Below are 26,824 nucleotides of genomic sequence, written 5' to 3' on the forward strand. Positions count from 1 at the left end.
AATAAAAATGACACAGAAAAGGAGAAGGGTGATAGAGACTCCTGACAAGGGCATCAGAGGCCCTGGACAGCCATGCCTCATCCTGGCTACCTCCTAATCTCATCAGGTGCACAAACTGGCAAAGACTCCTTTTTGCTTCACTGGGGCTGGTTCTAGTGTTGGTGCACAGAGTTCTGATTGGTGGGTCACATTTCAACTAAATAAATCAAGGCACAGAGAAATTCAGTAACCTGTCCAGGTCAGTCAGCAAGAGGTAGAAATTGGATTTAATATATTAAATTGACTCCAAAGCCCCTTTCACCATCATGCACACTGGCCCACTACAGAGTGGTTTGGGGGCCAGTAGGTAGATTTCTTGGGTCTCTGATTTCTCTTCCCATTATAGACAACTTCATCTTTGGTCAAGAGCCTCTGGTGGGGCTGGGGCTGGGACTGGGGCTCAGTGGCGAGCGCTTGCCTCACACTTGTGAGGCCCTGGGTTCAATCCTTAGCACCACATAAAAATGAATAAACGAAATAAAGATATTGCATCCATCTACAACTAAAAAATATCTTTAAAATATTTTTAAAAAGAGCCTCTGGTAATGACCTTCAAGAGGGAAATATCATTCACTCAGTTTGAAAGCAGCACAAAGTGGTGGAGAGCAAGGCTCATGGGCTACAACGCCTGGTTACCCGCTGAGTGGCTCTGGAAGAGGCAGCTCCTTCTCTGAGCTTTAGTTTCTTAATCTGTGATTTTATGAGCATTAGCACAGTGTCAGGCACATGCCAAGTGTGTAATAAACAAGAGCTGAGGCCAGCACTTTCTCCAGATTATTCTGTGCCCTGTCAATCTGTTCTTCCTATAAACTCAAAGACTGAAGTCTCCCATTTCTTCTAAAAGCCCAGCCATGCCCACCATGGGCTTTGGAGAACACTCCTCTCTAGCTTTCCCCAGTAATCTGAAAACTCAGCATCTATATCACTTTTAGTGTTCAGTTAATAATACAGATTTCTGGGCTCCATCTCAGATTGCCTGGGTGAGAATCTCCCTCAAGGCAGGGCCTGGGATCCTGCAGGTTACTGAGCTGTGTAGTAAAGATGCTGAGACCCACTTCACCAGTGTAGCTTCTGAACTGTTTTTAAGAGATTAAGATGGTATAAAAGGGCATCCCTGTCCCCTAGTTTCACTAACCGAGGGACCACTGATCCCAGTTCCTTAAGTATTCTTTCAGAAATATCCTATTCAGACAAGAAGTAAAAAGAAAGGGATACTATACTTTTGTGTATGTGTATGTGTGTGTGTGTGTGTGTAGGGGGGTTTACTGGGGACTGAACTCATGAGTGCTTTATCACTGGCTACAACCCCAGCTCTATTTATTTATTTATGTGGTGCTGAGGATTGAACCCTGTGCCTCACATGTGCAAGGCAAGTGCTCTACCACTGAGCCACACCTTTAGCCCTATGCGGCTCAGGAATCTGCCCACTCTCCCAAGTTGTGTGGCCCAGAAACAGGGGCTCACTCATAAACTCCCAGCCTTGGGCTGGGGATGAAACTTGGTGGCAGAGCAGTTGCTTAGCATGCACAAGGTCCCTCATCTAAGGAGCATGGGGTCTCATGGCATGCCATACCGTCTGGCTGGTGGCAGTAAGTACACCTCTGCCCATCCTGCATGTGCTTACTGTGACATCTGAGCCAGAAGCCAGGATTGCAGGAGGCTGGAAGGTTGGGGAGCTGAGGTCACCAGCTTTGCAAATGAGGTCAGCTGGCTTCCTCTGTGTTTGAAGAACAACAAAAACTGCCCAGGCCCAAATCACACCAGCCCTGCAAATGGGAGATCCCATCCCCCTGCTGGCTACCTCTGAAGGCATCAGGGGGAAGATCTAGTCTGGCTGCATACTCCCTGTCTCCCAAAGCCAGAGGATGCAGACTTCTGCTTTCACTTCTGTCTGTCCCTTCCTGCATGTCCCACAGCCTCTCTCATGTTCCTTAAACTTTGGAGAGTCAGTTACAGGTGAGCTGACAACAGTGTGCACAGAAGTGCGTGTGTGTGCAGAGTGAGGAAGAGGGGTCTTGTCCTTGCCCGAGGAGCATGAAGGACTGCCAAGGAACTTGCCTACAGGGTGACCTCATCTAGACTTGGCCACCTACAGGAAGGGTGGGATAGGAGAGCTGACAATGGGTGAGATGGCACATATCAGTAACCCCAGCGGCTCAGGAGCCTGAAGCAGGAGGACTGCAAGTTCAAGGCCAGCCTCAGCAACTTAGTGAGAACTTTTCAAAATAAAAAGTAAAAAGGGGGCTGGGGCTGTAGCTCAGTGGTAAAGCTCTTGCCTCACATGTGTGAGGCACTTGGTTTGATCCTCAGCACCACATAAAAATAAATAAAGATACTGTGTGTCCATCTACAACTAAAAATATATTTAAAAATAAAGTAAAAAGGGTTGGGGATAGAGCTCAGTGGCAAAGATCTCCGAGTTCAATCCCTAGCACCAAGCAAACAAAAATGAGAGGTGAGCCTTGGCTCTGTGCAGAGGTGGAAAAGGGCATGGGAAGAGGGTGGGGGCAGGGTATGCCTGGGGCGTGATGGGAACCTGAGGCTGAGGGACCCAGGGATGGGCAGAGGCGGCTGTGCCCTTGGTGTCAGGCTGAGGGCCTGCCCTGTTTCCCAGCACATGTTCACAGGTGGACTTGGAGGTTAAGAACTTGACTTTCATGCCCGAGCTCTAGATGGCTTTTAGAGTCCAGAGAGTACTGGCGAACTAGGATGCGAGTTTTAATTCACTACTTACTAGCTGTGTACTCTGCAAAAGTGACTTGGCCACTCTGGGCCTTGATTTCCTCTGTAAAGTGGGAATCCCATCAGTCCTGGTGGGAGCCCGCCGAGGTTAAGTGTGAACACAGCACTCAGTGTCACCTCACCTCATGTCCCCCTTTTGGCTCAGGCTGCTGGGCCATACAGGCCCTCCACTGGTCTGTCAATAGGCTGAGAGCCTTGGTTCTCCCCCTGGGCTGGCCCTCTGTCAGCTCCTGTGCCCTTCTTCTTCCTCAGGCCCAGAATCTCACAGCCAGTGTCTCCAGAGTGCCTCCTAGGGACCAAGTGCTGTCCTAGGAGCTTCATGGGTCTTCCTGCTTTCCAACTACCTTGGTGGGAAGGATCTACTATGTTCCCAGTTTTATGAATGAACAAGGTGGTACAAGGAGGTGAAGCCATTTGCCCAGGGGTCACAGGTAATAAGAGGAAGAGAGCTGGGGATGCGGCTCAGTAGTAGAGCATTTGTACTGCATGTTTGCGAGGCCCTGGGTTCCATCCCTAGCTCTGCAAAAAATAAATACAAAAATAATAAAAAGGGAAGAGCTGGGATTCAAACCAAGCATTCTCATTGCAGAGCCCACCTTTTCTTTTGCTATTTGAAATTATCTTATTTATTTGTTGTTGGTCTATTCTGACTCACTCATTAGCTCCACAAGGACCAATGCTTCGACTGTCTTGGGTGGCCACTGTGTTCCCAGAGCTCAGAACACAGTGCCATTCATTTTCTCTCTCTTGTCGGTCATCTCTGGAGGTTGCTAGGGTACCAACTCATCATTCTGAAAACTGCATTTATCCTGCCTTCCCTGTACAAATTACACTAACCAAATGCTTCCTGATGGAAAGTTCTTTTTAGGAGAATCCAGCTGATCAATGGGGAAGGATGACAGAATTGAGACACTGTTCCTCTGTGACCTGTAATGAAGTATTGGATCTAGGCAGTGACCACAAAGGACTGCTGTGCCATGAGGTGGAGGGCTGGGGGATGAAGGAACCCACAGGTCACTCTCTGAAGGATAAAGACTTGCAATGCCTTTTGGTGGAGACACACTGAGGAAGCATGGCGGCTGAGAGGCTTTCAACCCAAACCTGATTGTGCCCCTGTCTGGAACTCTAGTTTGCAGAAAATACCTGTGCTAAAGGGACAAGTTAAAGGGCACCACAGAGAGGCAACCAGCTAAATCCTAGAAGTGGGAAACTATGAGGACAAATGACTTTGTTTCTTCCCAATACAAACTTTGAAGAAAAAAAAAACAAAAATAAATAAACAGAAAAGGGACGCTTACAGAAAAGAACCTTAAGAGAGACATCAACCAAGTGCAACAAGAAGATCCTGATCAATAAAACAACTTAAAAAAACATATCTGGGCTGAGGCTGTGGCTCAGTGGCAGGGCGCTTGCCTAGCATGTGTGAGGCACTGGGTTCGATTCTCAGCACCACATATAAATACATGAATAAAAGAAAGGTCCATCAACATATAAAAATATTTATATAAAACTATATATTTATGACAATAGGGAAAATTAACAAATATTGGATAGCTGATATTAAGCAATTACTCTTTAACTTCTTAGTAATTAAAAAGATCCTTATTGTGCAAAATACATTCCAAGGTTTGGACTGTTTTAGATAATATAAGGTGGGGGTGGGGCAGGGGAAAGGATGTAAAGATTATAAAAACAATCAAAAAACTGACCACACATTAATGAGTGTTCAAACTGGAGGCTTAGTACAGTCATCCCTGAGTCTCTGTTGGAGACTGGTTCCAGGATCCCTCTGGGATACCAAAATCTGAGCATCCTCAAGTTCTTTATGTAAAATGGCATAGTATTTGCATCTAATCTCTCTCTACACACACACACACACACACACACACACACACACACACAAAATGTGGTTTGTGTGCATGTATGTGCGAGTGTGCGCACGTGTGCACATTAGGGATTAAACCTAGGGCTTTGGGCATGCTGAATTAATTACATCCCCAGCCCTGACTTCTGCACTTTAAATCATCTTTAGATTACTTATAATACCTAATACAAAGCAAATACTATATAAATAGTTGTCATACTATATTGCTTATGGAAAAATGATAAGAAAAAATAGCCTCTGTGTGTTTAGTACAGATGTAACTCCCCTCTTCTCCCTGACAAAATTTTGATCTGCGTTTTGTTGAATCTACCAACATGGAACTAGCGGATGCAGAGGGTCCACTGTACACCTTTACTACATTTTAAAAATGAGGGTTAGGGCCGAGCGCAGTGGCGCACGCCTGTAATCCCAGTGGTCGGCAGGCTGAGGCAGGAGGATCATGAGTTCAAAGCCAGCCTCAGCAATGGCGAAGTGCTAGGAAACTCAGTGAAACCCTGTCTCTAAATAAAATATGAAACAGGGCTGGGGATGTGGCTCCATTGTTGAGTGCCCCTGAGTTCAATCCCAGTACCAAAAAAGAAAAAAAAAAAAAAAAAAAGAAAAAGAGGGCTGGGGATATAGCTTAGTGCTTGAGTGCTTGCCTAGCATGTACAAAGCCTTGGTTCAATCCAGTAGGTGCATGCCCATAATCCCAGTGACTCAGGAGGCTGAGGCAAGTTTGAGGCCAGCCTGGGCAAATTAGCAAGACACTGAGCAACTTAGCAAGACCCTGTCTCAAAATACAAAACTAAGGCCTGGGGATATGGCTCGGCGTGAAAGCATCCCTGGTTTAAGTCCAGCTCTGCAAAACAGAACAAATCAAAGAAACAAACCCTCCTCTGACTTCCCACTGAACCGAGAATAAAACCTAAGGGGGTCCAGAGGCCATGAACCCCACACAATCTGCCCTGCCACCTGTCCTTTTCTCCCAGCTCTCGCCCTGGCTCACTCTGCTCCAGCCACCTGCTCCTCCCCATGCTCCAGGTATGTGCCACACCATGCATACATCAGGGAGTCTGCCTTGGTTAGTACTCAGGAATCCATTCGATGGCTGCCTAGGTCATGGAGCCTATCTCAGCCTGCTCTGCCCACCATAAACAGCTATCCTGTCATACTGTAGCCCTTCTGTTGACCATTTTCTTTCTTAAAACTGGTTGCTACCCATCCTGTATCACACTTCTACTTTTTTTAAAATTTTTTTTTAGTTGTCGATAGACCTTTATTTTATTTATTTATATACAGTGCTAAGGATTAAACCTAGTGCCTCACACATGCTAGGCAAGCGCTCTACACTGAGCTACAACCCCAGCCCACACATCTACTTCTTTATTGCCTGCCTTTCCCCAAAGAACACTGAATCCAAGGGAGTGGGCGCTTTACTGTGTCCACCACTGCCATCCTGGGTACTGTGAATGGAGCTTGCACATAGTAGGGGCTCAATAAACAAGTGCTGAACAAATGAATGAAGTGTAGTGTGCCCTCGGGCAAGCTGCTTTTCACACTGTGTGCTTCACCCAGAAAATGCAATTAATTAATTTAATTAATTAAATGCATCGACTTCCTGGGGCTGCTCCAGAGATTACATATGAATAAAACAAAGAATTTACACTAATAATGGGCACACAAGCATTCACTTCCACCCAGCATCATTATCACTTCCGGAGGAGTCAGGACTTGTCTACTCCTCTCTACCTTGGGCCTTGCGTTAGTCCTCTGGGAGTTGCCCTTACCTTCGGGGCGTGCCATCCTCAAAAGGTGGGATGATGACAACCTTCACGGTGACAGAGGTGCGCAGCAGGTCAATCATCTGGTCGTGGGTCAGTGTGACCACAGCCACCTTGCAGATCTCTACTAGCCGGCTGCCTTGCCGGAGGCCGGCCTGCCAGGCAAACCCATAGTCCTCCACCTCGGCCACTGTCCCATCGTACTTCACATGGAAGCCTAGCTGCCCAAGCCCATTCCGCCGCAGGGTCATGTCCACCGTCTCCCAGCCGTTGGTCATCACCTGTGGGCAACAGGCAGGACTGAGTCTTAACAGTTTGAGTTATTTCCCCTTTGAGATGAAAGGCCAGTCTACCATCCCAGGTGACACCAGGGCACCAGGAGGGTGAGCATCAACTGAGCCAGGTAAGCATCCTCCCACCCAGTGCCTGGTTTCTGGAAGGAGATGTGGATGTGCTACTCTGTGCCTTATCACCTCATGGACAGAGCAGTGTTTTGCTGTGTTCGCCAATGTCCCCACCTCTCTCCTTCCTGTGTGGTGAGACTGTACCTCTTGGCCACTGTGGTCAGGTGGGTGAGCTGTGGGTAGAATGGACATGTGCTTGGGGTGGGGCTTTTTTCCCTCAGTGTGAGCCCCTGAACAGGTCCTTTGCCTCTGCAACAGAGACCAGTAATATTCTAGAGGGTAGTGGCTCTCTGGGAGGTGGGGTCCCAGTATGGGAATAATGTGGAGCAGAGCCCCCAGCCAAATCCAGGATGGACATGTAGTATGAGCAAGAAATAAACCTTTGTTCTTTTTTTAAAATATTTTTTTAGTTGTAGATGGACACACAATATCTTTATTTTTATGTGGTGCTGAGGATCGAACCCAATGCCTCACACATGCCAGGCAGATGCTTTACCACTGAGCTACAGCCCCAGCCCCAGCCCTTTGTTCTTTAAAGCCACTAGTGTCACATCCTGACTGATGCAAAGATCCTACCCGAAGTGGGAGAAGCAACAGACCTGCCACATGGGGACCTTTTCTAGCTCGGGTGCTCACATCATATTCTTCTACTTTGTGATTATCACCAGACCACACAGGGTCTCACCTCCAATCACTCTCTGTTTCGCTTGAGTCGAGATTCCCCATGACACCTGTGAAGGTCAGACAGGAGACCCTGCTGAACAGAGCCCGAGGCCCTCTGTGCACCATTAACGGCTCCCTCCTTTTCTTGGAATACAAAAAGATGAACTTCAGAAGCTACTGCTATTAAGCAAATTCTATCAAGATCAGCCTGCCCTCTCCTAAAATTACATTATGGAAAGTGAACAGGTAATGGTTCAGATTTCCCGCGAGAAGCCACTGCCTGGCTAGAGATCATGCTATTTAATGTAGGTATTAGAGTGCTGGCTTTCACACCCTGCTAACTACCACTTGAGATCCTTCTATGTCACAAAATACTCTGTACATTCATGTTTTTTATACACGTCCAGACACAAATATTTCTTGCAATCCAAATTGATCACATTCTTTTTTAAAAAAAATTTCATTGATCATATTATTATTATTTTTTTGATCACTTTATTGAGTGTGGATAATAAGAGGAGTCTGGGTGGCAACGGATTCACCTGAAAGTGTCACCAAATCTATTTAGGTCCTGATTTACATAGTGAGAATTTGGAAAGTAGTAGACTTATGTATGACCATGCCTCACAAAATAATATTTATTTTTGCTCATGGTGCCAGGAATAGAACCCACAGCCTCTCGGATGCCTGGTAAGCGCCACACCATTGAGCAACACATCCAGGTCATACTTTGATGCATTTTATTCTTTCTTATCCTACTAATATAAGCCACATGGATGCCCTTATAAGAGAGGCCCAAGAGGGTACCATTTGTGAAAGAGATTGGCTCTCACCAGAATCAAACCTGTTAGCGCCTTGATTTGGGTCTCCCCAGCCTCCAAAAGTGTGAGAAGTAAATTCCTGTCTTTTACACATCCAGTCTAAGGTCTTTTGTTAAAGCAGACCAAAGGTACTAAGACAACTATCCTTTACAACTGTTCTCTAGTGGCTGGGGGATGCTCCTAGCCTTCTGCCTGACCAAACAAGGCCTAAGACCTGAACTTCAAACCGGGGTGTCAGTGTGTCACATCTCAGTAAAGTGTGGGAGGCCAACCTTACAGGTGACTGAGTTACACTCCCCATCTGGGTGCTGAGGCGCTGAGTCACAGTAATGGGTGTGTCTTGCTACAGCCCCATGGTGAAGCTATGCTCACCTGTTCCTTTGTAATATAACCCCTCGCCCTGTTTAGGATAGAATATTCCATGGAAGTGCCTTGTGTGTGTCCCCTTCTCTTACTGTGCCCTTGGGTGTGGCCTACCCAGGTGTCAGTCAACCTGCTGACAGTAGACATCATAAAGATCAATAAAAGGGGTCAGGGTGTGCTCTCCTCTCTCTTCCTGAAGACCCTTAAGGTCAGAGGAGCCATCACAGTGACCCCAAAGAAAAAAGGTATCGTGTCTCTTGTGTGGTTATTTTGCGTAGCCCAGTCAGCCCAGATCAACTGGAGTGACCCCGAGTCTTTTAGTTGTGAGAACAGAAACCTGGCAGTAACTGGAGGCAGGAGAGACGTGGCTAGAGGAAGTCGTTCATTGAGGGCCATGGCTTTGGGGTACACATTTGTATGTGGCAGGTGGAGACCTCTCTCTCTCTGCTTTCTTTTTTTTTTTTAAAGAGAGAGAGAGAGAGAATTTTTAATATTTATTTTTTAGTTCTCGGCGGACACAACATCTTTGTTGGTATGTGGTGCTGGGGATCGAACCCGGGCCGCACGCATGCCAGGCGAGCGCGCTACCGCTTGAGCCACATCCCCAGCCCTCTCTCTGCTTTCTGATGCTTCCTTCCACCACACTCTTCCGCCATGATGTTCTGTCTCACCTCAAGCCCTGAAGAATGGAGCTGGCCTTCTATGGATTAAGACCTTTAAAACCAGAAGCCCTCAAATAAATTTTTCCTTCTCTTCTGTTATTCTGGTTGGGTCTTTAAGTCACAGCAGCAAAATAGCTGACTAAGCAAAAGGCATGGCCACATACAGGGCTGAGTAAGTGTGACACACAGGGGGTCCTTCATGAGCACTGCCTAATGCTGTTACTAGGATGGCCCGCGTCCATATAGCACGTAGCTCCCCTTACTAAGTGTCTCCGTGTACCAGATGCTGGCCTGGGCACCGAGGACACAGCAGTGAACAGAGAATACGGAAGTCCGAGTCCAGTGGCGGGGAGGCAGGCGGAGCGGATGGCCACGCCCTCTGGGCCAAGTAGGGAAGGGGGTCTGCAATCTTAAGACAATGAGCTTTTAGTGACACCTGACCACAAGCAGGGAGTGAGCCACAGGGGTATGTATGGAGAGAAGTGTTCCAGTGAGGGGCTGTGGGCAGTACAAAGGTCCCAAGGTGGGACACTTGCCCAGCACATTTGAGAAATAGCACAGGTCTGCGTGGCTGGGCGGAGAGTGATGGGGGAGGACGCCAGAGGAGTCAGCAGGGAGCTGAGCACATGGGGCCTCATGGGTCAGTGTAAGGACTTTGCCTTTTAGCAAGAGGGAGCTGAGGGTTTGGAGCACAAAAGTGACTGGATCCCTCCAACATCCACACTGCCAACAGATACAGGGAAACACAGCAGGAGACGGCCTCAACCACCCAGGAGACTGGCTGGGCTGGGTGCAGGCTGCGGCGGGGAGGGCGACAGGCTGTGAGGGTGCGGGTCAGAGAGGAGCCAGGCTGATGTTGAGATTTTGACCTCAGCAAACAGAAGGATGGACTTGTCCTTTACTGCGATAGGGAAACCCAGAGGGTGGGAGGGACACCAGTTTGCTCTCAGCCATGCTGGAGAGCTCGGCCCACTGGAGACGCCGAGGAAGCAGACAGAGAACAGCCTTGAGTTTGTGCACAAGTAGGTTTTAGAGGCAGAGAGACCTGGATTTAGATTCCAGTTCTGCCACCTACTGGCTGTAGGATCTCATGTGAGTATCAAGACCTTCCTGTGCCTAGTTTCCACAACTATCAAGAGGGGACAAAACAGGACCTACACTTGGAGGGTGTGTGTCAAGATTATGTGACATTTGCACGTAGAACACAATACAGAGAAAACGTTCAAAAAAACTCCTCCAATTGACCAACCACTACTCTGTGTTTATTGAACACCTACTATGTGCTAGTCCTAGTTTAAGCATGTGAGACCAGCAAGTGGGCAAAGAGACAGAGGCCTCAGTGCCCAGACTCACCTCCTAATGGGGAAATCTAAACACCAACTGTTATTTCCTATGAAGCAGTGTGAATTGTGAGGTCAGGGAGCTATGAGCAGGGCTCATCAATCTAACCTGAACATAATGGGAATGCAAAGGCCTAGAAAGGTGAGTTCAGCCACAAGTCACAGTGGCACGGGAGGTCCCTGCCACCAAGTTAGGCGAGTTTGGGCAACAGAGCTCATCCACTCAATACAGGTGATTCTCAGTCCCATTTTTCAGTTAGGGAAACTGAAGCATACAGAGGTTAAGTACCTCACTGGAGGTCACACTGCTGGAAAGGTGACAACGCCAGGACTTGGAGCCAGGCCTTTGAACTCTAGAACCTGTGCTCCTAGCTGCTGTGCACGCTGCTCTCTAGCTTCAGCTCACCTGACTTGCCACTCTGTCACACCTGCATCGGGGTAACTGCCGCGGGACCCACAGTGGACCTTCTTTCTGAGTACTTCTTGGCACAGAGCTTCAGGCAGCCACTGCCAGCTGGGTACTAACTCATTGCCACTCTGGCTGTGGCCAATGGTCTGAGACTGAGATTCCCACCAGGAGAGCAGGAGTAAGGTTTTTAGTCTTTGTTCTATTTTTTTGACGATGCCTGGGGCTCAACCCAGGGCCTGTCGTCGAGTGCTCTACCTCGGAGCTACACCACAGCCCCACTTGCTTTTTTTTTTGCATCTTTGACGTAAGCCTCAACTTATATTTTTCCATCAACTCCTAGGGTTAATGAGTATGCCTTCTGTTTTTCCAAGGTGACGATGGCACGGAAAGCCTCAAATCCCTGGCCCAAACCTTCCCCATGAAGAAGCTGGGCTGCAGGACCCACCAGATCCACAGTGTGTAAGTGACAATTCTGGTGCTCCCAGGGCCGATTCACATCAGCCTGACTGACTGGGAGAGGAAAAGTGTTTCAGGGGTTCCCGAGGCCTCTGCCAGCCACACGACACATGCCAACCACACGCCACTGCTCAGCCCCCTCTTACCTTCAGCCTCTGGACGATTTCCCTTATGTCCTCCACAGAGCCCTCTGTGGACTGGACGAAGATGTGGTCTCCTCGGCCATAGAAGATTTTCAGTGTTGAGGCGTCCGGGGTCCAGCCAATGACATCCCCGCAGTAGCAGTTGAACACCACCTCCTTAGTGCGAAGGTCCAGGAGCACCACAAACTCATTGGAAATTCCCAAAATGCAGTCGATTTCCACCCCCTGGGCAAAGTCCTGAGCTGCCACCCGCCAGGCGATAGCCCCCGCACTGTGCTGCTCGGCGCCTGCCCGCGCCTTCGTCTTCTCCTTCTTCTTGGAGGTCAGAGAGATGAGGTTGAACTTGCCGGTGGAGTCGATGGGTGTGTTGGAGACACAGTTTTCAGCCAGGTCCTTGAGGTATTCCTGGCGGGTCCTGGTGGCCATGGTGTGGAACTTGTCGGACTTGTGGGCAGCGTTCTCAGCATTAATCACCTTGGCCAGCAAGAAGTCTCTGAAAACGTCAGATTTGCGGAATGTGGTTCCACTGGGGATGGGGGGGCCGAAAGGAGGAGCGTCTTTGGATCGGGTCACAGCCATGCTGGGGAGGAAGAAATCATTTAGATGTGGAAAGGAAAGCACTAAGACTGTCTTTAGAAAGAAAATATATGATAAAAAATAAAAAAAATAGGAGTTTCCTTCTTATGAAGAGAAGTCAGTATCTAATTAATAGATTAGAAACTTAAAGACATGTCTTAGGCCCATACGTACATTTTTACTGTTGATATAGTATGCGTTTGAACATCTACCAAGACTGAAGGACGGTTTCACAAGAACTATTCAAGTTCAGTTATATTTGTTTTATATACATATAAACTGTATATTTGTTTCATATGCATATAAACTGAAGTTTGGAATAAAATTCTTTTCATCCTCTCCACCTTTTCAAGAAGGAAATGCCCACCCCTCCACCCCCACCCTCGGCCTGGGCATGTGACCTGATTTAGTCAATGGCTTTCAAAAAAGGCTTGAACTGTGTGTGGGGGTCAGGGGAGAAGCTACCATCCTGTGCTCCTGCCATTGCCACAGGATAGATAGCCCCCAGCCAGCCTATTGGTCTCAGAAGGAGAGGAAGACCTGGGGCCAACCTGGAGCCAAGTCCAGTCAGATCCAAACTGAGCTGCAAGTGCACGAGCCAAAGAAATGGTTGGAGCTGTGGAGTTGCAGGGTGGGTGGGTACCCAGGCTCACTGTAGAGCAGCTGACCAATACGGAATATTTATGTGACTTGGTTCTTTTAAACACTTGTGTCACACTAGTATAATTTGTAAACCATCTCAACAAAGGTTATTTTGAAAATTGACTGTAATAGTAAGTTACAATGGGACTCTTTCTTCTCTAGCATTTTTTTCTGGGGGGTTCTGGGGATGGAACCAGGGCTTCATGCATGCTGAGTACATGGTCTACCATAAGCCACACCCCTCGGCCTCTTCTTTGGTTTTGACAGAGATGCCGTTGTGATAGAAGTCAGATAGCAACTTGGGAAATGATCTAAAAACCTGCTCACCAAAACTCTTGATCCCTATCACCCACTATGCTAATCACAGAGACGGGGAGGAAACCTGGAGAGAGGGCTGGAGGTGAGGCCCATTCTCTCCTCACCAGGGCTCCAGGTAGGGGCCTCCAAGCTGCCACAACAGTGGGGAGGAAACTGTGGTCGCCTCCTGCCTGTAAGACCTCAAGGGTGTGCAGAGGTTGGCAGGGATTAAGGACAGAGTGGAGAAACAGGGACCAGCCAGGCTCCCCACGTGGAAGTGGCCCTCAGCTGGGAGCAGGGGGAGATTTGTTTAGAGTCAAGTTTAGAGATTTGATGAATATCTTGGATGTGACATTCTAGTGATTAAATGGAGTTAATCCTCAGCGGTCTGTGGGTAGACAATTTCTAAAAGTCAGCAGAAAGGTCAAGGCATCTGCCAGGGTCTTCATGTGAGAGAGGTGGCTCTCATATACAAGTGACAGGAGCTGATAGAAGGGAACAAGTGATGAGTTAATTAAGTTTTCCTTAAAGTACAACATGCATTAGATTTGTCCTCTATGGATGCCTCAGTTTGTGGGTACTAAGTTCCTACTCTTCCTCCTCAGGATACTTTTTAAATAAAGGGATTATAGACTGGAAAACATTCCATGCAAACCAAACACGATGTAATGCTTATTCAGGTTTGGCTAATTCCCTGTCCCCTGCCCTCGGCAATGGGACAGTGCAATGTGCATCCATCTGTCTGACGAGTGCTTTCTGGATGCCTCTCTGTTGGGTGCTGGGGATGCAGTGGTTCCTGCCTTCCCAGAGCTTTAACTTTAGGAGGAGAAACATACTAACCAAGCACATACACGAACTTATACAAAGGAAGTTTACCACGACAGAACAGAAGTACCTGATTTGGACAGGGGGGGATTCTGGGAAGGCTTTTCTGAGAAAGTGACAAGCTGAGGGCTGCCAACAGAGGGCATGGCATGTGCTGCGACTGGGTAGGAAAGGGCACATGAAGGGTGGAATGAGCCTGAGGGGGTCAGAGCCCAGACAGCAAGGAGGAGGAGGCTGGGAAGGTCACCAGGGGCCAGACCACACGGGGCCCTGGTGGTGTGTCCCACTTTCCATCTGCCCTGCTCTGGAAGGAAGATGTTTAAAGTGTGCATCTCCTGGTTTCCCCTGACTCTGGTTTCTAACTGAGCTTGGCCAATGCAGGAGATGGGAAGGTGGAGGAGAGGTTGGAGTACAGCCACATACCACGTCATGACACCTGGGGCAATGAGGGGCCACACATGATAGCAGCCCCATAAAACTGTACTTCCCAGCTATGTGTATGTACAAATATGGCACGGCAAATCCCACTGTTATGTGTAATTATGATGTCCAATAAAAATTTAGAGAGAACACACACACAGAGATGATATGGCCTGTGACATCACGGCCACCTCAATTGTGTAAGACATCCTACCATGTCTGCATAATGAGAAATCAGTCAAAGTCAAAGATGCATTTCCCTTACATAAAGGACCCTTTCCTACAGCCACAGCTCTTACCAGCTTCCAGAAACTTCTGTCATCCTCATCAAGCCTGGGAGGTAGGGTAATGGTTCCCGGATGTTGCTTGTTCCAGGAAGCCTCCCCTTCCCACAGTGATTCCCCTGACCCACCCACACTTCTGTTATCTGTTCACGAATTTCTTTCACCTAAATTCCTGAAGGTGGGGTCAGGGGGTAGGGGGTGCCTCTGCTTCTTGCGGGATCCCTGCTGGATGCAGGTGCTGGCCAATTATGATAACAGGCTGGTGACCTGCAAAGATCACTGTGACTGCCTCACGTAGAACAGAACAAGTGCAGGAGGCCCGCAAAGACGCAACCACAGAGCTGAGTGTGGTGGTGCACACCCGTGACCCCAGCTACTCAGGAGGCTGAGGCAGGAAGATCTCAAGTTCAAGGATAACCAGTACAACTTAGTGAGATCCTGTATCAAAATAAAAAGGGCTAGTAGAGCACTTATCTGGCATGTAAAGGCCCTGGGATTGATCTCCAGCCTGCTTAAAAAAAAAAAAAAAACCAGACAGACAGGCAGGCAGGCAGACAGACAGACAGACACACACACACACACACACACACACACACACTAGAGCGCAAAAGCGAGAGTGAGAGACTACACACTTGCCACTGCTTGACCCTGGCAGATTAGCCAACGCCCTGGTTCTCTACCTCCACTGCTCACTGGTGTCCCTTTGTACTCTAGGAGTGTCGCATGGGCAGGTACCACCCTGGACTTAGCATATTAACTAGCACCAGTACAGGTGCTTGATATTTTAACATAATAACTGAGACTTGTACAGACAGAGAAGAAAAAGATCTCTCCCAATGTGGAATGGTGTGCGCTCAATGTTTCCTGAAAATGACCTTTACCGGTGCACATGTTCTTCAAAGGCCATGCAAACCAGGCAGGCCTTCCTCTGTGAGAACTTTTGTGGGCATGAACTTGCCACCAGGCCAGGGGATGGATGAGCCGACCGAATTTGCCAATCCCTTGACCCTGCCAATCCCTCGTGTTTAGTCCGTGGTGTGGTCTAATTGTGATTCACAGATGGGAAGAGCTTTGCAGCTTCATTCAGCACTTGGCTGCTTAGTGACAGATTTTGGCTTTTCTCATAGTCCTGATTCACGATTTTAAGAATTGTGAAACTGTAGCTGTTGAAGGTTTCTGGACAGCCAGAATGGCTGGTCCCTCGCTTTCCAGCAGAGGGACAGGGCTATTTACACTCCACAGGGTGCAGGCAAGAAGCAAGAGTGCCACTCAGCAACAGCACACTTGAAATATGAAAGGGTAACAACTCATCACAAGATTGGGAGATGGTGGGACCACTAGGCTGCCCAATCCCTGCAGCTCAGCAAGTATTTCTAGAACATTCACCGTGATTTTTTTTGGTACTAGGAATAACAAAAAAAATATACATGAAAAGAAATTATCTATCTATCTATCTCTGACTGTCTCAGGACATTCAGCCACTGAGCCATATCCCCAACTCTTTCATTAAAATTCTGAAACAGGGTCTCACTAAGTTGCTGAGACTGGCCTAGAAGTTGCGATTCTTCTGCCTCAGCTTCCCTAGTCACTGAGATTACAGGTGTGTGCCACTGCACCCAGTCACTTCAGTGACTGAGCCAGACATTAATCTAGCCAGCCCTTTGGGGTCTACTGTGTGCTAAGTGCCATGTCATGATAGGTACAGGAAGGTAAATATGTCATGGGTTATTTTGGAGGGAGGCAGGAGCCACATCAGTTGTTTTTATGCTGTGACAAGTGCTGTTGTAGAAACATGTCTGGCAAGAGCACAGAGTGGGCAGCACCCACTGGAGGGTGGCAGAGGTGTGTATGGCGGAGTCTTGAAGGACAACCAGGAATTGCATGAAGGGGGAGGCGGGGTGGAGAGGGCAGAGGGCAGGTCAGGCTGGTGCCCCAGGCTCCCTCCAACAGGGGAGACACAGGCTCCGGGAGGGGCAGCTTTGGCTGTATCTTAACAGCTTCTTTCTTTCTTTCTTTTTTTTTTTTTTTTGAGAGAGGGAGAGATTTTTAATATTTGTTTTTTAGTTATCGGCGGACACAACATCTTTGTTGGTATGTGGTGCTGAGGATCGAACCGGGCCGCACGCATGCCAGGCGAGCACGCTACTGCTTGAGCCACATCCCCAGCCCCGGCAGCTTCTTTCTTTAAAAATAAAGAAGAGGGAGAGATGAAACAAATTAAGGCAAAATGTTAACATCTGTTAAATCTGGTGGTGGGCACATGGAACATTATTTTCTGCACTTTTCAGAATGTTTAAAATATTACATAATAAATGCTTTTTTTTTTTAAGTGCTGGGGGTGGAACCCAGGGCTTTGTGTGTGCTAGGCAAGTGCTCTACCCTTGAGCTACACCCCAGGCCCTAATAAAAATATTTTAAAGTAAGTTAAAAAGAAAGAAAAAAAGAAACGTTTGTGCAACAGATAGAAGTCAGCTGGAAATGAGCAGAGGCTGGCCTGAAGACACGGGAGGTGGGGGACAGGTGACTGGGAGAAGCCAGGAAGGAGGGGGGGCAGAGTGGGGAGGAAGGGAGAAGGGGAGAAGGGCCACCAGACCAAGCTAATCACCATCTCTGATGCACAAGGCTGCCTCCTCTGTATGTGGTCCTCTCCTATCTCCCCTCACTGGGGCCACCTCTTAGCTAACTAGCACAATAATACCTCTAAACCCTGGCATCATCCACCTGACCTCTGCTGCACACAGAACCCAAGGTGATGGTGCTCTGCGGCTGCTGTTGTACGTCCTGGGAACAAATGAACTGGGAGAGAGGAAATTTCAGGCCTCGGATGTCCTAGTTAGGTGGCCCTGCCACACAGCGTGTTGGCTCCCAGCAGCCACTGGGCAGAACACCCAGCAGTCGTTCTCATCAATGAGTCAGGCACACAGGCATGCCCAGTTCACAAAAGAAATTGGTAAATTCTGGTGATTGCACCAAGACTATCAGTGCACATGTGCACACACCCGTGACCCAGCACTTCCATTTTAGGAGTTTATCCTGCAGCTGCACACTTGGTTATGGGTGCAACAGGTGCAGAAACAACTGCTGGCGCCAGGAAGCAACCCCAGTGCCCGTCAACGGACAGTGCATCCATGCGATGGGATGTTCAGCATCATGAAGGAGGAAACACACTTTACTGGTTTGGAAAGAGCTCAAAGATGTTAGGTTAAAAAAAAGACAGGACATGGAGCAGTGTGCACAGCCTGCTTCCAATTATGTTTAAAAGGTGGAAAAGAAATTTACATGTATTTGCTGTGTGCGTGAAGCATCAGGAGACCCAAGCGGGGGCTCACCTGGCCACCTCTGTGCAGGGAATGGGTTGACTGGGAGACTGTTATCTGCACACCCTCTTGCATCTATTAAATTTGAAATCACTCTCAAAAAATGGCAAGTAGCACACCTTGCCCTGTTCCAAGTCTCCCAGGCCACGCTGACAGCTTGGGCCTGGTTACTGAGTGCATGTTTTCCAAGGACCACAGCTGCCCTCCTGTTCACTCCCCGAGGGCACTGGTGCCAAGGAGGACACAGAACAAGGACATAGAATAGGTTTGAGGCCTGTGCTACCTGTCCATTTGTGATTTAAACCCCTCAACTCTACCGCCCAAGTGGCAACTACCTTTGTAGGGGTCAGCCTGCCCTGTCCCCTTCCTTCTGTCCTCAGATTTTCCATTAGGCCATCATTCCTGGGCCTCTGTTCTTGCGGCCTGGTGCCCAGCCTGGTTGATCATTTGGCTCTAGGAAAGACGCCTGTCTCCAGACAGGTCAGTGGCCTTCATTATGGGGCTTCTGCTCCACTCCTGAAAAGGAAGAGCTCTTGCTGCCAGACCTGCAGCTGGGGGGTGCCAAGCTGAGAGTGGCCAGAGCAAAGATGCCGCGCAGGAGGTGCAATGCCCAGCTGGGCCTCCCTGCATCATTTTTAGAGCCAACACACACAACTGCTTCTTTGTGCTCAGCCAGGCCAAGTGGGTTTTCTGTCACCTGCAGCAAAAGATCCCAGGTCTCTGGAGATATGCCGTACCTCCACATATGGCAGAGGTCAGGTGTAATCCCTGCTGGCTTCTTCATTGGAACTGCGGAGCGTACCCCTGGGGGCCGGAATCCTCTGAGGTGGTGTGGGAAGGTGGACAGAGCCCCGACTGGGCAGCTACCAAGCAGCACAGGAGATGGCTGGCCTGGCCGGGCTGTCTACCCTCTCTGCGTGCCGCCTGTTGCTGGTGACTAGCCCCAGTGTTCAGTGGGTGTGGACAGTGGGGACGGTGGCACGTACCTGTAGCAGACATTCTCCGTACAGGGGTTGTGGACGCGGACGATGATGAAAACATGCTGAAAGTGTGAGCGGATGTTCTTGGGGGTGAAAGGTAGTGCTCCAGGCTCCTGGAAGATGATCGTCACAATGTCGTTCCCTATGTGCCTCTTCCTCAGCAGCTGGTAAATAGGCATCGGAAGGGAGAAAGGAAATGTCACCGGCTGGATCAAGGGGTCCTGCTCGGACCATCACAGGAGCTCCCCGTTCCTGCTGCACCCGTGGCCGGTTCCCACATGCAGCGAGAGGGAGCCTGTGAGAACCTGAATCAGGTCCTGTCCCTGTCCTGCTCAGAGGAGTATCGTTCACCCTCCTTTACTGATGAAAAAACAGGCTCACAAGGTTAAGTGACTTGTCCTATGTCACCCAACGATGGAGAGCGAGAGCCAGACTTCCATCCACTGCTGTTGAACTCTACTAGGTCCCCAGAGACCCGGGAGCAGGCACTACCTGTCTCCTGTACCCTCCCTGGGCTGGCCCTTTCTCAAGGACCACAAGACATGGTGCTACCGCTCAGACCATTTGACACAGGAGGGACCAAGGCTCAGAAAGAAGACATCACTTACCAAGGTCATGCACAACTAGCAAGTGTCAAAGACAGAACTAAGGTCTGATTCCAAGACAAATGCTCTTTACAGTTAAGGTAACCTCACAGTCAATGATATGTGACCACTTCTGGTCTGGAAAACCTATGATGTCACTTGTACCATCAGGGAAAAAATGCACATTTTCTAAATTCTCAGCACTCTGTGGGGCTTCTGTTCACTAGAAATTAGAAATTTGCTCCCCAGGCGCAGTCCATGTGGTGTGTCCAGGAGAGGAGCTGGCAGCACTGGTGGCCTCCTGGCAGTTGGTGTCTACTGTTGGTGCCCACCTGGTACCCCTTCTTCTCCCTTTAGTCACCCATTCCCTCTGGGAAGTCAGCTGACCTCTGCCCGGTCTCAGGTTGAGCAGACCCCACCCACCCTCCAGGACGGGCACCTTGGGCTTGGCCTGTTGGCTCATTCCATCCCCATTCCAGGCCCAGAGCCTGGGCAGGTGAATGGTTTAGCGAGATTCAGCCCTGAAATGTTCCTGGGACAACTGGAAGGAACAAATCTCTTTCCTGTGGCATGGCTAAGAAGATGGGATAGAGCTAGGGCTGCTAGGGGGCATCTTTGCCACTACTCAGAAAAATTCATGAATAAAGTCACTACAAAGAAAAGCAGGGGTGAGAAATGAGAGGATTCCTAAGACTCTCTGAGCCCCTGGATTCAGCAATATGTAAAGCCAGCCTTCTCCCTCAGCTATATAACCCAGTAAGTCCCACTTTTTGTTCTTATGCCAGTTTGGTTTGAGTTGGCAGGAAAAATAATGCTAATTTGCTCTTCTTTCTCATGAGGCCAGTGATGACTCAAGAGACCCTGGAGGAGTGGGGATAGGTAGAAGCAGGCAGGGTAGCCAGGAACAGCAGAACTGGTGTCAACCAGACTTCACACCTGGCTTAGCCTGTAGCTCCCAGATGAAGTGACCATGAGACTGAGGGGCTCTAAGGCCAATGGCCTCCCTCTGATGGCCCTAGGAGAGCCAGTGCTGGGTGGGAAGCCAGCCAGTGGTCCCCGGCAGGGAGAATGCCCTGAACCCAACTGTGCACCAAATGGAAATACTGACCTGCTGCCTGTTGTTGGGGGTGTAAGGGAGCAGGGTAGAGACGTGGAACATGATCTCGTAGTCCTGGTACGTCGTGTAGAGGGAGTGGGTTCCCGTGGAGTCGGCTGGGACAGAAACATGAGTTAGTACCACATTTCCAAAGCCTCTGGGTTTTTGCCATATCCCACGTACCATCTGTGCTAGTTTTTAACTTGATGCTTTTACTTAAATCCATTCTTTAAAATAAATTAAAATAAAAAGGAAACCTCCCGCTATACACCCACCAGACTGATAGAAATTAAAAAGTCTGACAATACCAAGGGTTGGTGAGGATGTGGACAAACTGGAACCCTTGGTGTGGCAGGTTAGGTGTACAAATTGGTGCAACCATACTGGAAAACCTTTTAGCAATTTCTCTTAAACCTGATGGTAGGCTTAACTGACAGCCCAGAGCTTTGTCTCCTAGGACAGAGCTTTGAGCATTTAGGCACACATTCCCTTTGATGTGGGTACAAGAATCTTCAAACATCAGTCAAAAAGAATGGATCAACACACTGTGGTATATATATACTGTGGAAAAATATACAGCCAGGAAAAAGAACAAGGCACAGGTGCAACATGGGTGAAATCCTATGAGTATAAGATTGCGTGAGAAACACCAGACACAAAGGAACACACATTATGGTTCTGTTCATGGTTCCATGCAACAGCAGGCCAGACAAGTTATATTGTTTAGGGATGCATATACAAAAAGAGCAAAGCTAAGGAAAGCAAGAAATGATTATCACGCGAGTCAGGATATTGGTTATCTCTAACAGGAGGGGGGGGTTATGATTGGGGAGAGGCATACCTGGTTATTGACCCCATGTTTCACAGGGGGAAACTGAGGCACAAAGAGGTCACACTGCAATGAGTGGTGGAGTCTGGATCAGAATTCAGGTTAGCTGACTCCAGATCTGATTTTTTTTTTCTTTTTGAGATGGGTCTTACTATTGCCCAGGCTGGTATTGAATTCCTCGTACTCATCGGGGCTCCCATTTCAGCCTCCCCAGTAGTTGGGTCTACATCTTGCACAACCACGCCTGGCATACAGTTTTGTTTTGCTTTTCCCCAGTGCTGGGGATGGAACCCAAGACCTGTGCCTGCCAGACAAGTGCTCTATCACTGAACTATAAACCCAGCCCCTCTAGAGCTATTTTTTTTCCATTTTTAGTACTGAGGATTGAACCCAGAAGTACCCTACAACTCTGCCATATCCCCAACACTGCCTCCCCATTTTTTGAGATAGGGCCTCACTAAGTTGCTGAAGCTGGTCTCGAATTTTCAAACCTCTTTTCTTAGTCTTCCAAGCTGCTGGGATTATAGGTGTGTGCCGCTGCGCCAGGCCTCTAGGCCTCTCGATCTGTTTTTTTAAACAGCAACCTATGCTACCTCTTAATGTCAGATGGGGACACCAAAGTCACAGCTGACCAATGCCAGAGCCAGGCAACTTCCAAGTAGCTCCTCAAGTTAGGGTCATCCCTGCTTTTAGTGAGGGAGATTCTGCCCTGGGATACTATGCTTTCTGGGGTTCTCTGAGAACACCTGCTTGTCACATTTACCCCTCGTCATGCCCCTAAGGTAAGTGCAACTATTACCCTTGCTCTGCAGATGAGGAAGCAAAGCCAACTGGCCCAAAGACCACAAAAGCAGCAAATGACACTACAGTATGCTTATTCCTATGGCTTCCTTCGGTGTAGGTGAAGGGATAATGACAGCCACATGTGCTGGCTAATATTGTATTTAGCTTTCCCAGATTGATCTCCTGACCCGGGCCTCCATTTTCCAGTTGAGCAAACTGAGGCTTGGGGCGGTGTGGGGGAGAACAAGTGATTCAGGCATTCTGGGGCTTTTTCTTTCTTTCTTTTTGGTGCTGGGGATTGAACCCGTGGGTGCTTAACCACTGAGCCACATCCCCAGCCCCTTTATTTTTTATTTTTAGACAGGGTCTTGCTAAGTTACTTAGGGTCTTGCTAAAGTGCTAAGGCTGTCCTTGAACTTGTGATCCTCCTGACTCAGCCTCCCAAACCTCTGGGACTCCAGACATGTGCTACCACTCCTGGCTCATCCTGGGGCTTTCTGACTTCCAGCCTGAGCCACTAACCCACTGACAGCCCACCCCTCAGGACAATGGCACTCCATTTCCCAGGAAACTCTGACACCCATGAATGTCATCCATCCCTGTTCCCAAACCACTCATCATGAAGCGTTTCATTCCTGCACATCAGATGCATTCCCGTGTGCACATGCATCTGTGCAGAGAGAAGGCCACCAACCCTCTACTATGAGCACCATCTTCCAGTCACATCCACCTGCTCTTCGCAGAACTGCCCACTGGCCGGGACGTGGCATCTCTCATTCCCTTGTGTTTCCTTAGAGTTCTGCTATTTATGAACAAATTCCCAGACAATATGCTGTTATGCGTTTTAACTAACTGGCACATGAAAGGCACCTTTGGTGCCTGCTCTCCTAAGACCTGCTGCTAGTGCGACATGGGGCAGACGGCCCTCCTCCAGGACGGTGCAGCTCTGCTTGTGACTATCCTAGGATTCCGCAAGGCGCAATCCAGGCCCCACGTCTCCTGAGGCCACGTCCAGAGCCTGCAGAGCACATGCTAAGATAGCAACCGCCGATCCATACAACAGGATGTCTTCAGACTTTACTAGAATACAGTACACTGCCTTCCCAAGTGGTTGCACTATTTGTGCTCCCGCCAGTGGCACCTGAGATGTCCCATATCCCATGTCCTTGCCTTGGCTGCACCAGTCCCTGTAACTCCTTCCCATCGGATCTATGTGGATATCACTTACTCTTCACGTCCAGCTGGGCGGCGTACTTGGTGAAGCCCTTCAGGCAGACCTTCTCACCCAGGAGGGCGAGGAACTCCTCGAAGGCTGGCCCAGCCTCCTCGTTGTTGTACATCTCCTCCTCGGAGCTCTGGCCAGCTTTGCAGTACAGGATGCCTACCTTGTGTTTCCGGCACAGCTGTGGAGGCAAGAGCAGCTATGTGGGCCTGGCCTGGCCAGGCGGGGAGAGGGGATGGAACAAGGAGAGGTTCTGAGGTGCTGAGCTCAGGAGCTGCTGTGACCACCTGGGAACTCAGCCATGGCCGGGAGGAAGGAAAGAGATGTGGGGTACAGCCCAGCTGTCTCTCTCCACCCGCCCTTTCCAGAGAAGTGCAGGGAGGTGTCTCTGCCACCTGCTCTCTCTACTGTGGATGGAGGGTGGCTGTCGATGTCACTCTTAAGGCAGAGATGGTAGCATGGCCAGCTTCCTACAGGAGGTGGATGGGCATTGGCTGAGCAAAACCTGGGGGCTCCAGGCTTGAGGTCCAGGCTACTTTAGCGGGGATAGCCCCTACTGACCATGCTTGTTTCTGGTATCCTTGATCCTCCTGGTCCCTGGACCATGGAGTCTGAATCTGATTTACACAGGGGTTAATTAGTGACTCTATGGCACCGAGACTCAGCTAGCTGGGGTCTGCATGTGGCTGGAAGTCCAAGAGCAATGCTGGCAGCTGTGGGAGGGGCCAGAGAGACACCAGGAGCCAGTGTGCAGAGGTGGCTTTCCCTTTCACCCTCTCTCATGTGGCAGTGTGCATGTGTGACACACACACACACGCACACTCGCACCAACTTCCTGGTGGTTGTCTCCCTTCCAGGATGCTGTTCTTGCCACTCCTAGAATCTGATCACAGATTCTTCCTGTTGCTGATACTAAATCAAGTGAATTTTGTTACTTGCCAAAAATCAATAAATAAAATGCGGAGGAAAGAGGGGCTGGGAGTGGGACTCCAGGTGGTGCACCCGCCCCGAGCCCTGCTCACCCCTTGCTCGTCGAGCTTCAGCAGCTGCTCCGTCACCTTGGGAGTGTTGAGAGCCAGTCGCAGGCAGTGGATGTTGAGCTCAGGGATGACGTACTCCAGGGCATCCTTCAGGGGCAGGCCCCGCCCAGTCCCATGCTTGGTGGCTGTGGGGGTCGCATCCTCCAGGATGGAGCCCCGCAGGGTGATGAGCTACTCAAGGAAGAGGAGGGAAGGTTAGGAGGTTCTCAGGCCTTGAGACAAGAAGCATGTGCGAGGGATTAGAAGCTCTGAAGGTAAGCCGGACATGGCGGCACACGCCTGCAATTGCAGCTACTTGGAAGGCGAAGGCAGAGGAATGCAAGGCCAGCTCGGGTAACTTAGTGAGACCCTATCCAAAAAAAAAAAAAAAAAAAAAGCAGAGTGGGGCAGTGGTAGGGATGTAGCTCAGTGGTACAGCACTCTGGGGTTCAATCCCCAGGACTATGGGGGAAAAAACTTTCTAGGGGCTGATCAAATGTCTTGGGTCAGAGCCAGACTTGCTGCCTCTTTTCCACATGATCTTGAAGTCCCAAGTGACTTCAGATCTCTGAGCCTCAATGTCCTCTTCTGTGGTACAAAAATGGGCACAGTGATAGTATAATCACCCTCACAGGTTGTTGGAAGGTTAAATGAAATACCATGTGCCTTCCTTTGTCCAGCACATGACAGATGCTGCCTCCTGGGTACTAGTCCTGTTCATTTTATTCTAATTTGTTGTACACAATGGCAGAAAGCAATTCATTTCTTATTACACATAAAGAGCACAATTTTTCAAGCCACTGTACACAAAATATTTTCACACCATTTGTGTTTTCATACATGTACTTAGGGTAATGATGTCTAACTCATTCCACTAGTCCTGTTCTAAGAATGGGAAAAGAGCTAGGATCCTGTCCTGTGGGTTATAGGAAGCACAGCAGGAGTTAAACAGGCTCCATGAGGAGGCGGCTTCCCACTGTCATCATCACAACAACATTATGTTATAAACGTAGCCAGGTGTGGTGGTGCACACCTGCAATCCCTGCGACCTGGGAGGCTGAAGCAGGAAGATCTCAAGTTGAGGAGGCTCAGGAACTTAGCAAGACCGGATCTCAAAATAAAACACAAAAAGGACTGGGGATGTAGCTTACTGGTAAAGGGCCCTGGGTTAGATGCCTAGCACCAAAATAAATAAATAAATGTTATTACCATGAATGCTCATGTGGAACTCCTGTTGGTCCTGCATAATCACACCGGCTTACATATAAAACCATGGCGCCGTGTTTTTTTCTTTAATATTTATTTTTGTACTTTATTTATTTATTTTTATGTTGTGGTGAGGATGGAACCCAGGGCCTTGCACTTGCGAGGCGAGTGCTCTACCGCTGAGCCAACAACCCCAGCCCCAAGGCACTAGTTTTTTGATGGTTTCATAAAGAAAAAGAAAAACAAACAAACAAAAAACACCTGAGATTTATCGATTTATTTCTTTCTCATGGTGCTGGGGTGGAACCCAGGCCTGGTGCATTCTAGACAGGTCTCTACCACTGAGCTGCAGCCCCAGGGGCAATCTGTATTCTTTGTTATCTGGTTTCTGTTTTCTTTCTCTTAACGGCTGTGTATGTGAGATTCCACCCTGTGGTAGTGAGAGGTAAGTAGATGTTTTTACCCTGGTGGATTTATTCCTTTCTACTGCTGAAGAGCGCCCAAACTGCTTCCAGTATTTGACAACTGTGAATGGTGCTGTTAGAACATTTACAGAAGCACCTCTTGGTGCACATGAACATATTTTCTTTTGGGTTTACACCTAGAAATTGCTAAATCTCTAGGCATGCTAATTTTCAATTTTACTAAACTGCCAAGAGATTTCCAAGTGGCTGTACTAATTTACATCCTGCTAGCCTGTCTGGGAGCCCCCACTGCCCCACGTCCTCACTAACACCAGCCATGCTTCCAGCCACAGAGTGCTGCTGGCCATGAGGTTATGCCATGCCCTGGGCTGGGCACAGCAGGTCAAAACCATACCAAGAATGCATGGCAACAGCCTGAAACACATCACAGAAAAAATTCCTCCCCCAGGGGCTTTACTTCGGCACCTAACACACACTTGGAGCTGTGGTTTAAACACTAAAGGAGATCAGTGTTAACTACAAAAACATGCTCACTTAAGTCAACAGACATGGGAAGGAGCAAAAGTGTGTCATGACCCCGCCTCCAAGCACACAGCCCACCCTTGCCAAACAGGACCTGGGCAAGAGGT

At 48.9% G+C, this 26,824-nt stretch overlaps 1 protein-coding gene across 4 annotated transcripts in view; it reads right to left on the reverse strand.

Annotated features, from left to right (window-relative positions):
- Window positions 1-26,824, reverse strand: part of SIPA1L3 (signal induced proliferation associated 1 like 3) — a 230,533-nt gene that overhangs the window by 56,061 nt on the left and 147,648 nt on the right. For all 4 annotated transcript variants that reach the window (XM_081273205.1, XM_081273204.1, XM_081273202.1 and 1 more), the window contains 6 exons: window positions 24,568-24,756; window positions 23,552-23,726; window positions 20,724-20,827; window positions 19,038-19,195; window positions 11,694-12,270; window positions 6,436-6,710 (listed from right to left, as the gene is read on the reverse strand). In XM_081273205.1, coding sequence (XP_081129331.1) covers window positions 6,436-6,710; window positions 11,694-12,270; window positions 19,038-19,195; window positions 20,724-20,827; window positions 23,552-23,726; window positions 24,568-24,756 — 1,478 coding nt within the window. The remainder of the gene's footprint in view (window positions 1-6,435; window positions 6,711-11,693; window positions 12,271-19,037; window positions 19,196-20,723; window positions 20,828-23,551; window positions 23,727-24,567; window positions 24,757-26,824) is intronic.

Source organism: Spermophilus citellus, assembly GCF_964194105.1.
Source record: "Spermophilus citellus genome assembly, chromosome: 18".
Taxonomy (NCBI): Eukaryota; Metazoa; Chordata; class Mammalia; order Rodentia; family Sciuridae; genus Spermophilus; species Spermophilus citellus.